The sequence below is a fragment of the Momordica charantia genome (assembly GCF_013281855.1).
Source record: "Momordica charantia cultivar OHB3-1 chromosome 11 unlocalized genomic scaffold, Mcharantia_2.0 BLBB01000011.1, whole genome shotgun sequence".
Lineage (NCBI taxonomy): Eukaryota > Viridiplantae > Streptophyta > Magnoliopsida > Cucurbitales > Cucurbitaceae > Momordica > Momordica charantia.
Window position 1 is genome coordinate 3,660,660 of NW_028275159.1, and position 13,016 is coordinate 3,673,675.

General features: G+C 37.2%; 2 protein-coding genes across 3 annotated transcripts; one reads left to right on the forward strand and one right to left on the reverse strand.

The window, feature by feature from the left end:
* Positions 1–4: 4 nt before the first annotated feature.
* Positions 5–5,041, forward strand: LOC111005847 (adenine nucleotide transporter BT1, chloroplastic/mitochondrial). Of its 2 annotated transcripts, XR_002600783.2 has the most exons (5): positions 5–1,008; positions 1,883–2,044; positions 2,136–2,612; positions 3,482–3,550; positions 3,634–5,041. XR_002600783.2 is itself a non-coding variant. In XM_088119338.1 (3 exons), exons 1-3 carry the CDS (start codon positions 451–453, stop codon positions 2,607–2,609), a joined length of 1,194 nt encoding a protein of 397 aa, XP_087975464.1. In that variant the 5' UTR covers positions 5–450; the 3' UTR covers positions 2,610–2,915. The 2 variants fall into 2 exon arrangements, 1 of the variants encoding a protein (XP_087975464.1); XM_088119338.1 differs by lacking the exons at positions 3,482–3,550; positions 3,634–5,041 and having other exon boundaries at positions 2,136–2,915.
* Positions 3,931–10,896, reverse strand: CESA10 (cellulose synthase A catalytic subunit 3 UDP-forming-like protein). The gene is made up of 13 exons (XM_088119335.1): positions 10,648–10,896; positions 9,824–10,019; positions 9,554–9,735; positions 8,730–8,850; positions 8,449–8,635; positions 7,912–8,178; positions 7,461–7,806; positions 6,943–7,206; positions 6,503–6,715; positions 6,123–6,381; positions 5,717–5,913; positions 5,251–5,601; positions 3,931–4,886 (listed from the first exon to the last, which is right to left on the reverse strand). The coding sequence occupies exons 1-13, from the start codon at positions 10,726–10,728 to the stop codon at positions 4,302–4,304; spliced, it is 3,249 nt and encodes a 1,082-aa protein (XP_087975461.1). The 5' UTR covers positions 10,729–10,896; the 3' UTR covers positions 3,931–4,301.
* Positions 10,897–13,016: the final 2,120 nt, after the last annotated feature.

A 13,016-nucleotide genomic window follows, 5' to 3' on the forward strand; every position in this document is an offset into this window, starting at 1 on the left:
ATCCATTAATGGGCTTGGCCTTTTTCTTGAAGCGCGAATTCGGAATGGGCTGGCTTTGACTTTTGTCGGCCCGTCAACCCATTACTGGCTTGCGCGAATTGTTGTTTTTGCCCTCGTAGGAGCTTATATTTTCAATTCTATCCAAGTTCCAAGTTCCAAGGATCGGATTCCTTCCAGAAAGAGGGAAAAAAAAAAAAAAAAGTTCAAGAGAGGGAGATTCGCCTCTCTCCCCCTCGTAGAGCCATATTTTCGCTCTCTTGTTTCAACTCAAATTTCTAGTTGAACTGTTTGTCACTCAGTTCGTTCGAATCTTCGTCAAACCAAATGCCAAAGAGTATCCATTTCTCGGACCTCCTCTCGTGGCCGTTTTCTATGCTTGCTGTTTGATTGTTTTGTATGATTTTGGTTATGAATTAGGACTTAAATCTTTCATCTGCTTAGTTCCAATCGATGGGTGGGAGAGGAACTCAAGTTTTAGGCTATAAGAGAGATGGATTTTTCTCCGTCTTCGATTTGGGCTCGCAATGGTGTATCCAGGAGGGGCACTTCCACCCCGGGGGCTTATTCGCCAGCGTCGGCCAGATGGGAGTCGGATTCGGCATCTCGACGAATTCTTCTAGTTCCATTGACCATGATGACACTAAGCCTCCTTACACGAATTTGTATATGAAATATGTGTCGTCTACTGAGGGTATTAATGTTGAGGAATCTCTTGTGAAGAAGAAGAAGAAGAAGAAGAAGAAGAAGAAGAAGAAGGGTGGTCTTGAATTGAGAATTAAGGTCGAAAATCCTTCACTTCGGAGGTTGGTAAGTGGTGCAGTTGCTGGGACGGTGTCGAACACTTGTGTGGCGCCATTGGAGACCATAAGGACTCATTTGATGGTGGGTAGCAGTGGTCATTCTGTCATGGAGGTGTTCAATGATATTATGAAGAATGACGGGTGGAAGGGATTGTTTAGGGGAAATTTGGTTAATGTAATTCGGGTCGCACCCAGCAAGGCGATTGAGGTACTTGAAACTTGAAACTCCAATTCTTGTTTCCTTTGTGTATTGTTTTTTTAATTTGCTGTGTTTTTGTTTTGGTGATATTGCACATGGAGTTTAGGATAGAAACCTCTGTTTTTGTTTGTCTACTCGTTTGTGTGTGTGGATGTTCCCTGTTGGATAATTGCTTATTGAAGTGCTTTATTGGATTTTGTTAAATTTATTCCTTTTGTACATTCTCAACATTCCCATCCATATGTTGGCTGAATTTTTGTGTGATTTACAAGATCTGGTATGTAACGTTCATGAATTGGAGGAGGAAATTGTTGTAGGAATTCGAACTTAAGACCTCCTGATACTTTATTAAACTAGATCCAAAAGCTGAGGGAGCTAAGTTCTGATTAATTTGATAATTTATATATTCTTAATGGTCTCCTTCTTTTGCGTTCCTTAACATTAAAACTAACTGACTCTGATAATAGTTAACTAGTTATGGCTTGGATATTGTTCAGCTGGGGTCTATTATAGACTTGCTCCAAGATTGTTATTTTGATTGCAAGTCAGTCTTAGAAACTTGATGAAAAAATGGCTATAGTTGATGAATTGTGTTAGATTAGATTAGATGAATAAGGTTCGTCTTGATGCTATCGTTCTTGTATTTTACGGATTAGATGATATAATCTCTAGATGGTTAAACTTGTAATTGGGCATTGAGCATTGTGTTTGAAACTTGTCTATGTATAATTTTTAGATTACTTTTCTGAGATTCAAGAACATATGTAACTTACCTAATAAATTTTCAAATTGAAAGAGGAAACATTTGTCACAGTCTGCAGTGAAAAGTGCTTTTACTTATTCATTTCAATGCTTATAGAGTTATATGTTGTTCTTTCTGCAGCTTTTTGCTTTTGATACTGTCAACAAGAACTTATCACCCAGACCAGGTGAAGAACCAAAAATTCCAATCCCTGCTTCATTAGTTGCTGGAGCCTGTGCCGGAGTTAGTGCAACCCTCTGTACATACCCTCTCGAGTTGCTGAAAACCCGATTAACCATTCAGGTAGTTGGAAAATTTTAGTGAACTGAAACAACTATATTCATTCTCTAAACAACATTACAAAGTCTCATGCTCTTGCTATGGGCTCTTGCAGAGAGGCGTTTATGATGGTCTACTTGATGCTTTCATTAAGATACTTCAAGAGAAGGGACCTGCAGAATTCTACAGAGGCCTCGCTCCCAGTTTGATCGGAGTGATTCCATATTCTGCCACCAATTACTTTGCTTACGATACATTACGAAAAGCCTACAAGAAGATATTCAAGCAGGAAAAAATTGGCAATATCCAAACCCTTTTAATAGGATCAGCTGCTGGTGCCATCTCAAGCAGTGCGACGTTCCCGCTGGAGGTAGCTCGGAAGCAGATGCAAGTCGGGGCTCTCAGTGGACGACAAGTCTACAAGAATGTAATCCATGCGCTTGCAAGTATACTTGAACGGGAAGGCGTTCGGGGCTTATATAGAGGGCTTGGCCCCAGCTGCATTAAGCTGGTGCCTAACGCAGGAATTTCCTTTATGTGCTACGAAGCTTGCAAGAGGATTCTCGTAGACAAAGATGATGAAAATTAGAAGGTAACTTTTACATTAAACTTTGGTGGGCATAACCACATTTCATCTCCCAACGTTGGATAATTGGAGAAGAAAACCAATTTGGGCCTAATTAAGGAGCCATTGTTCCGGTATGTTTAGAATTTTGAGTCCTAAGAGATTCGTTATTATTCATAAATGCATTAGAATTTGGAGGAAAGAACTTGTCCCATGGTTAAAGAGAAGTTCTAGAATGATTTACATCGATTACTTTTTTTAAAACGATGTAAAAATATGGTACAACTATAATTTTACTTAATGTGTAGTGTAAGTTAATTTTGCTTGGTTCTTGTAGTGTGAGAACTTCAATTTTACTCTTTAAATTTTGGAAGTTTGTGTATGTATATTTTTTTTATTCTCATGTCTACTGTCTCTCATTGCTTTCAATATCTAGGGCCATAAGATTTATAATATATTTGATATGGCCTTAAGGGACAGTTGGGTTGGCAAGAGTTTGGGTTTTTGGTCGTATTTGGCTTATAAGTTTCAAGTTTGAACCTTTTGACGAGCTTAATACCAAAAATCCTGTATCCCAGATACGGACCTTGGGGCGGGCATAGATATCCCTGAATATAGGCATAAAAGTTTAACACATCATTTTTTAAAAATCACGATGAAAGAAGGTTATCTTTCAGAATCACAATTGCTCTATTCAAGGGCTGTGATGGAGCTGTCCATATTAAGATGAACCTAAAATAAGAAGTGAAAATTGATTGGTAGCATACTGGATCGAACGAGTGATTTTCTTGCTTGCTATAAATTAGCGGTCCATAATCCCAATTTTTTGGTGATATCGTTTAATTTACATGTGCCGGTTTGAATTGCCTTAGTTAATCTTGTGTTTCTTTGATAAGAGTGTACCAGTTCCATCCGCCTTGAATTCTAAAGTTCAGATGCTGGGACTGATTCTTCCAAGGAAGAAGGTGAAGAACTTGTGATGTCTCCCATCAACCGTTATCATCCATCTTTATGAAGACCAATCTAAGGATTTCTATTCTATTTGCAGGCAGTAAAAATAGTGCTTAAGACCAACCTCCAGCTGCAGGTAAGAACATGAATCTGACTTTATAGGAAACTGAGAAGGAATCTGCTTCTGTTACCAAGGTTATAAATCTATGTTTATGTCATGGTTATCTCAGCTTTAATTTATTTTTTTATTTTTTTAATCGAAGTGAAGAACAAGAGATTTTTTTTTCTTTGATACATAATTTTTCACCTTTATGAAACATGGAGATCTTCAGATAGAGGTGAAATGATCAGTAGTAGAGCATAGAATACATTTCTGGTGCTGAAAACTGTGATGTGAATCCACTGAACATGAGAAATTAAATTATAATTTCACTGTCATAACAACTTTGAAACAACAAAAAATCCTCGTCTGTCTGTCTGTCTGTTCATACAGATTCCTGATATAAATAATTCCTTTTATCTATTTTCACTAAACAAATGAGACTTCACAATACTGCACAATAATATTATAACATCCCAATACAACTTCAAGACACCAACAAATTCTGGTGCAAAGACCTGTAAAAGACTCTTAAAAGGTCATCATTTCTCATTTTCTTCATCTTGGTTCCTCCCTCCCGAGGGCTCTTTTCCAATGCCATGATTTTTTTCGTCATATTCACAGGAAAATCAGCATACTGCGAGACAAAACTACGTCGAAATCGTCTAGCAATTGATACCACATTGGCCATTGGCAGCCTTGGTCGAGGCCGAGGTGAATGGATCAATCCGCACCCAGAGCAAGGAGAATATGGAAGCAAGAAGAATGGACCAGACGATGACGATGGTAGGAGTACGATTTTGCCTTCCCAGTAAACCCTTTAGGAAAGGATATAAATGGACGATAACCCACAAAGCAAAGAACAGCTTACCAAAAAGGGGACCCCAAGACTGGTAACCACTGTTAATGGCATATGAAACACCTGCTACTATACCAACCATATTCATGATAAGGACAGTGGTGGGAGGGATGAGGAGAGAAGTCCATTTGAACACATAAAGCTCTGCAAAATCTCCATCGTCGTCGCCTGCCTTTGACGTCACAGTGAAGTTCGTATCGATTCCAGCAAGAACCTTTAAGAGACCTTGGAAGACAGCAAAAAGATGAGCTGAAGTACCACCAATGACCCAAAATTGTTCATTTCTCCACCAGTCTTCAATGCTAACTCCACTCCACCTAAGTTCAAGAATACCAGTTGCGAAGATAGAGACGAAAAGGAGGATAAACCACATACTCGCGAAGTTGCTTATCTGCAAATTAGGTAGCGAAAAATAACATTACTTAAAATGGAGAAACACAGACATATAGGATGTTTTTGACTGACTGCATATAGGATGTTTCTGAATTTGGATATAATGGAATGGTTTATTTTATCATAATAGCAGATACAGGATTTCTATTATCATCCATTGACTGTTTATCATCATTCTTTCTTTTAAAATAAGTAATTTAGGGGAGGAAAGCCAAGCCCCGCCCATAAAAACACTTCCAAGTGGCATAAATATGGTTGTTTATCGTCATTTTGAAAGGTTGTATTAAACAGAACAAGTCAAGATACAGATACATCTGCAAAATATATGAAAAACTTGTCATAAAGAGAAAACTATCGGTTACCTCAGGAATGATGAACTTTCCAGTCAAAAGACAGAAAGCCGGAAGCATACAGTATGCAATAAGTGGAATAGAAGTGATGGGGTAGACGATAGTGTTGATGTATGCTATCCTCTCCAAAAGCTTTAGCCTTCCATTGTAGCCGTACCAGATAGGACAATGCCTGCTGAGCAAGATCTCTATGGAACCCAAAGCCCATCGAAGCACCTGATTTAAACGATCAGAAAGATTGATGGGAGCAGATCCCTTGAATGCTGGGCGTGGAGGCATGCAGTAGATCGATATCCAACCACGAGCATGCATCTTAAACCCAGTCAAAATATCTTCTGTTACAGAACCATAGATCCACCCAATCTAGAAGTAAAAAGCAAAATGTTAGATCTGAGCTTATTATGACAATAGTTTCATCTGTGAAGTGAGCAGCGAAGAAGAAAGGAGGGTGAGGAATGTATGCCTAGTAGAAACTAACCTCCTTGCCCCATTCAGTCTTATCTTCATACCCACAGCTGATGACATGAATTGCTTCCTTTAAAAGAGTTGCAGGATTGGTTGAAGGTGGAATACCTCCCTGTTCCATGAAAGTGGCTGCGATGAAAACTGGAGATTGGCCAAAACGCTTTTCTAAACTCTTCTGAGACATCAGGAGTGATCTCTCATCATCGTATCCTGAGGGACACAGCAAAATAAGGTAAACATCCTATTTTATCATTGTATGGTGAAAAATTTAACTTTTCTCCTTGCTAACGACTCTCTTAGATATAAAAGAAAAGGCATACTCTAATTCATCAATAAAGCTTATCATATACATCAGTTACAGATAAGAGAATGTTTAAAATAATGAATACAAACACAGAGTATTTTGAAGGAAAACCAACCTTCAACACCTTCCTCGATATCTTCCATATTAAAGATAGGAATGGTAGATTCAGTCCTTTTTGCAGCTCTCTTTTTGTCAATGTACTTCTTGTTCCTGCCCTTCTTTCTTGAACCACAACAACTCTTAATGATAATATTTGGTTCCAAATCTGCCTCGGTCAGAACCGGATCATACCCATATAAAGCTTGCCGGTTGAAACAACAACCGGTACCCACATAGACAGGACCCTGGAGGCCATCCAACCCTTTCAAGTTGATCTGAAAAGAACAGCAAAAATGAACACAAAGTCAATGACAAGTAACAAGCCAAAACCCCAAAACACTAGAATTACATGAAGAAATGCAATTGAAATGCACAATGACAAGTAAAATAACCTACATCGAAAAAGACAATATTGCGATTGGCATATCGATCGTGCAAATCAATGCCATCAAAACGTTGTGGGAATTGTACATAACATGTTTTCTTTCCATAAGCAGGGTCCATCATGAAACACATGGCTTCTTTCAGAGCTTTGCTGTTGTTAAAGTAGTGATCACAATCGACATTAAGAAGATATGCTCCATTAGTTAGCACGGCAGAAACTCGAATCTGCAGATACGATGAAATCAAGTCATATAATAATTAAAGAAAACCACCAAAATACACTTTCACATCTTCCTTTTTTTTTTTTTGCTGGCATATATTATAAATCAAATTATTCTTGTAACTGTCCAAGTTATTGTTAAGCTCTGAGAATTCCTAATCTTTTTAACTAATGATTTATTCAAATTTTTGTATCTTTTATGCCATGATTGTATCAAACAAGGATGACTGACCAATGCATTCATTGCTCCAGCTTTCTTGTGATGCTGGAAGCCCGGTCGCTTCTCACGAGAAACATAAACAAGTCGTGGTAGTTCATTGCCATCAGTATCAAGACCTCCACTGTGGCCTAAAAAAACCTGTATCATTCCAGGATGATCTCTAGGATTGTTTCCTGGCCATGGGGTTCCATCCTGCATGGTCCATCCTTCCTCGGGCATCTTCTGTGCTTTGGCAACAAGGGCATTTGTCCGAATCTTGAATTCTTCATACTCTCTCTGTAAAACAACAATTTAACTTTTCAAGTCTATCAAAAGATTAAAAAAATACATATCCACCTATTTATCGTTCTAAAATAAGAGGAATAAATAAATTTGGGGGAACCATAGAGCATGCTTTGCAGTTTCCAGATTATATTCTTATTATCCAAAGCACATACACCAAATGTTAAGAATTTTAAGATCTCAAACGCTATAAATGTTGAGAAACTATTGCTCAATGCTATCTCATAAAATGTGCATATTTTGCTTACCTTCATTGCTCGACGTTCTTTGACAAAAGAAGGTTGAATCTTGTCCTTTAAGTAGTCTATCTTTTGAGCAAAATAAAATTCAGGGGCTCTTGGCTCGATGTTGTGCTTCTTGCAAAAGGGCACCCACTTCCTTGCAAATTCTGCAGTTTCAGAGAGTGCTTCGAAAGTAAGCATCGCTGAACCATCATCTGATACATAGCAGGAGACTTTATCTACTGGGTAGTCCACAGCAAGTATGGAAAGTACAGTGTTTGCTGTGATAAGAGGAGGCTCTTTCAGTGGATCCACTGTACTGACAAAGACGTCAACAGGAGCTAATTGTGATGGTTCGCCTTCGCGGTCATATCTGCATAATGAAGAAAACAATTGACTAAACAGTAGAACTAATTATCACTAATCTTGCAGTTAAATCCCATTTGATTTTACACCATATGCAAAAAAATGAATTGACCTTAGAGCGAGTCTCTCGAGAAAGGTCTCACGATTGACGGGAGACCATTTTGGAAACTGATCGAGAAGCCAGGACAAGGCAAACCAAACTTCACAAATAACTGATGTTAACCACAAGGGGTATGCGTCCTTCACAGGGTGTGTCAAACGGTACTGTAAGAAGAAGCCCAGAATAATAAGTCGAAGTATGATCACAACGCGATATGGGGTCAAGTGAGAAGATGGAATTGGAACCACACGACTTAGAGGTTGTCTAGCATCATCAGCCCTGTAAGAGAGAATAAATAAATGAAGTAAAAAAAAATTAGCATAACTCATATGAAGGCAAAGTTAGATTAAGGGCATATATTTATAATGGAGGAAGGGCAACAAGAAATAAGATTCTACTCTGTAGAGTAAAATATTCATCATATTTCTATATCAACATAGGATTAAAAAGAATTTGGGAAGAAAAATAACATGTTTCATTTTTTATCACCAGTCAAAGCTAACTATATATATATATATCTAACATGCTAGATTTGGAAGAAATTCTTACATTTGAAGTTCTTCTCCATTTGATCCAGTGCCTTCCATGTCCCCCTTCCCTTCAGTGTACCTGCTTGTCATCTGCATCATGTTTTTCTCTTGTTTCAGTTTCCAACCTTCCACTCTTTCCTTCCAGTCAACGTTCCCAAGGCCATAAGAATTCAAGTCCTTTGATGGGTCCACAATTCTCACAGGAACTGTGATACAGCAAAATGTAATTAGTTCAAACCTAAACAACAAAGAAGCTTCCTCTAAGATTTTCATGAAAAACTCAAGCTTTAATTTTTATACCTGGCTGCCGTGGATCAACATATGGATGCGAGTGCATATGCTTTTCTGGAGGCCCCAAAGGACCTGATGTTGTTCGCACTGATTGATTGTCAGGCGTAGCACAAGGAATTTCGCCCGATACCTAAAAAAGCCAATGTTAAATATATTCATAAGATATTAAAAAACCAAGGTTTAAACATGAATGTATAACTCTACATCAATGTTTTAAAAGGCTAAAGGCGGCCTCGAGGCTTTTTCTCTTGAAAAGGCGAGGCGTAAGCCTCAAGGCGGTATGAGGCGTAAGCCTCAATTTTAATTAAAAGAATTAAACAAATCCTAAATTTGTGTGGTCAAGTATTACCAAACATAATAGTTATATAAAATTATCAAAATATCCACTTGTTACTTGTCACTCAAAAAAAATTCTAAAAAAACATCATAACATCACTACTATTATCACCAATAGAAGTTACTTATTCTATAAATTGTTGTCTTTCAATATTTTTAAAGTCTAGGTAGTAAAAGTAGTAATAGATTGAATTGTTACAACTCCTGCTTAGGATTCCATACAAAAAAAACTTTGATATTTTTTAGGAATTGGAAAAATTAATAGTATTCTTGTAATCATTACACGAGGCGTATACTTTAAGCCTCAGTGCGTTTTCAAAGAGGCGTAAGCCTCTTCTATGCGAGGCATAAGCCTCTTATAGTCCAAAGAAGGCGTAAGACTTGAGGCTAAAAGTTAGAGCCTTGCCTCGAGGCGGGCCTCAAGGCGTAAGCCTCAAAAGCCTTTTAAAACATTGCTCTACATATCTAAATGCATTATGGAATTGATAAGTTCATACTGATTGCCCATTGGTAAGGAGCGGTATAGGTTGTTGAGACTCATGTCTCGCTGAAGTAGACAGATCAGCATCTTCCCCGTGCCACTGTCGTTTTGCCTTGCTATTTCCCTGGGTGTAATTAAACTCATTTTCTATATCATCTACATCATCCTCTTCATCATCGCCATCAACTCGAGGACTCCCTGAAACAAAATAGCAGATCATTGAGATGTGAGGCCTTTACTCAACTGAAGACAGTGTCAGGAAGGACACATGAAAACAAAACCAAACCTTTGTGCCTCTTGTATCTAGTCTTGCACTGAGGGCAAGACTGGTTCCCATCTTTCCTCTCATACTCATAGCATGGACGACAAACAGGAAAGGCGCACTCATTGCAAGCAACGAATATGTCACCGGAGGCTGTCAGACCAACTGTGTCGCCACATATTTGACATGTTTGGCTATTTAAATTCTTCAGAGGTTTAGGCTGCACGTCAAAACACAGATGGATAAATCAAAATATCAGAAGCCATGACATAGAAAGAAGGTTAAGAAAAAATGCAAAATAATGTACGGATCTCAATTAAGAGATACAAAAGCAGATCTTTGGCATTTACATAAAGCGACAAATGACAGAAATTGCTACAGCCTTCAAAAAAAAAAAAAAAAACAACAGAGAAATGAAAGAGGGAAACGCCAGATAAGAACCAGACTGCAACAAGCATAACTCGAGGCCCCGAATGCCAAAATCCAAATAATGGACGAAAGAGAACAGCCGATAATCCATCTTCAACTAAGACATTGGAGCTGAAGCTCAATCATCAATCAGTATCAAATCAACAGTAGGATCCATATAAGAAAACCCAAGGAGAAACAATACTTATGTCCAAGAAGTTCAGAAAACAGAATGGATCTAGTTCTACAGAATTACAGAAGTAACAGTAGTTCCGAATTCCCTAAGAAGACTAGATTGCAAACGAGAAGGAAAAAAAAAATCCCACATCTGAACTTCCATTTCACAGATCAACACACCACACAAGCCACTAAGATCACAAAATATAGAATGAAAAAACCAATAGTATCTTACAAGATCGGATTGTATGATGAATACTAACCCCGCTATCGGAATCGTGGCGAATCCGAACAAGCTCGTTCCTCTTGTAAGATCCAGCCACCATTCCCGCATTTGCTTCCATTTCGTCGGAATTTCTTCAGATTCCGAACCAGAAGCAGATCGCGCGTCAAGAGAAGGGCCTAAGAAGAGATAATTTCCCTGAAATCTTCGCCCACTCAGTACGCCATCTCCATCAAACTTTACTCTGAATCAGCTGCTCTCTCTCTCTCTCGTCTCTCTTTTATATTTCTCTTTTTTGTCTATTTATCCTTTTTTATATATATATTATATTTTTTTTCTCGTCTCTTGGTCTCTTACTACCGGATCCACTGGTTTCCATTATGCTCAAAATGGCTCGGCTCGGCTCAGCAAGCCACTTGACTTTCGGATTTTGGTAGTTGATGACGTGGCAAGTAGTCATTGGCTGGGGCGCGGTAAATTTTTGGTCCTTAATTGACTTTTTGAAAAGTACCCAATGAAATCGGTACACGTGGAGGTGTTTAGTTGAACTGTGGCTGTCAAAGTGGAAGAATAAATAATATATTTTCTTGGAGTAAAAATGGAAAATATATTCGTTTTGCTGTTAACAGGCTGTACTAAGAGACACCGGAAATTGTCGGTAGCTTCGAACCTCATGCTTGTGGCTGTCGGTGGACTCGATTATTGCAAGCTTGGAGCTGCAAAATGACCAATTTAAGCTGGCTTCTCTCAATAATTACGTCTCCAACCCACGTGTATTTCATCTTTATTTTTAGTTTAAATATTATTTTAGTCTGTTTTTCTTTTCGACTTTCGTCCATTTTGGTCGTCATGCCGTTTATTTTGATTCCTTGTAGTCCACGTAAATATTAAGAAAAACTAACTTAAACAGGTTAGAATAAAACAATGAAAAATTTTCCTGCTGAAAGTACGAGGATTGGAATAGTATTTAAACTTTTATTTTATTTTTCTATTAGAAAATAGTAAGAGATAATTTTAGTGCGTCCACCGTGCAACTTTTGAGCCTTTAAATTATTCTAATTTTTATTTGTGTTATTTAAGTATTTGTACCATTTCCATAAATGTATTGATTTAGTTTATAACATAATCATCTAGTTAAATTACAATAAAAAATTTGATACAATGAGTATAACATAATCAGTATAATTAGTATATACTATTTCTTTGGAAGTCGGAAGTTTGATCCTCATATCCCCAAATTGTTGTACTAAAAAAATTTAGCTTTCACTTGATGATACATGAACTTGTCAACGTAAGCATAGCAATGAATTATACATATATCTTAAATGTTAGTTGTTCAAATTCTCATTCCTACATTATTAAACTAAGAGTGTGTGTATGTATGTGTGTATATTAAAATTTTAGATTAGATTGATATTAAATTATAACATATTATAGTAATAATTGTAATTAATCCTAAATAGTTAGATAAATCGATGCCTATAGGCTTGAGTTGGGTGAAGTTTTTTATTTTTCTAAATCATAAAATGACACCTTTGATAGTTGCTAAAGAGGATAATCGATGTAATTTTTTTAAATGCTGTCTGCAATTATCATTTATAATTATCACCCATTGTTATTGCAACATATGGCCCACTATTCATTTTTATATAATAGTTTGTACTTTCAATTTGTTAAAGCAACCAAAACAACATATCAAAATCAATTAGTTTTTTTTAGGATTAGTTTTGTTGAATCCGATCAGTTCAATTTGTTTTGGTAAATTGGTTTTTGACAGTCAATTCAGTGCTTGATTTCTAAGTTCAAACTAATGGGCAAGTTGGATCGACTAAAAGTCGACTTACCAATACCCCTAATTTATATTAAACACATATTTTCTCCTTTATTTCAGCCTTAAAAATTACATAGATAAATGACATGTAAATGTAATTGTCATTCCTTTACATAAGGTTAATATAAAAGATCTATCTAGTAACTCGAAGAATCTGACCCAACACAAACCGTAAAGATTGGGTTGGATTAGGATATATATATATATATATATATATATTTATATATTATGTTTTAGGATTTCACAATTTTAGATCTCCACGACTCACTCTCATCTCTCATCCCATCATATCTCACTCTCATCTCTTCCACAGTCTCACCCTCATCTCTCTCAGTCTCGAGTCTCATCCTTCATAAGCTATAAGCTATAAACTTATCCATTGTTGTTGTTTGCCATTCGTCGCCTATCATGTTACAACCCAATGATCCAACCAAACTCGACCAAAAATATAAGAGTTAGGTCAGGTTGGGTTAGTTGTCCATTTTATTCGGTCTCATTAAGATAGAAGAACCAACCAACCGATATTTTCAAGTGGGTAAAAAAAACCATGTACGCTACCTATATCCCTTTCTTCCTTT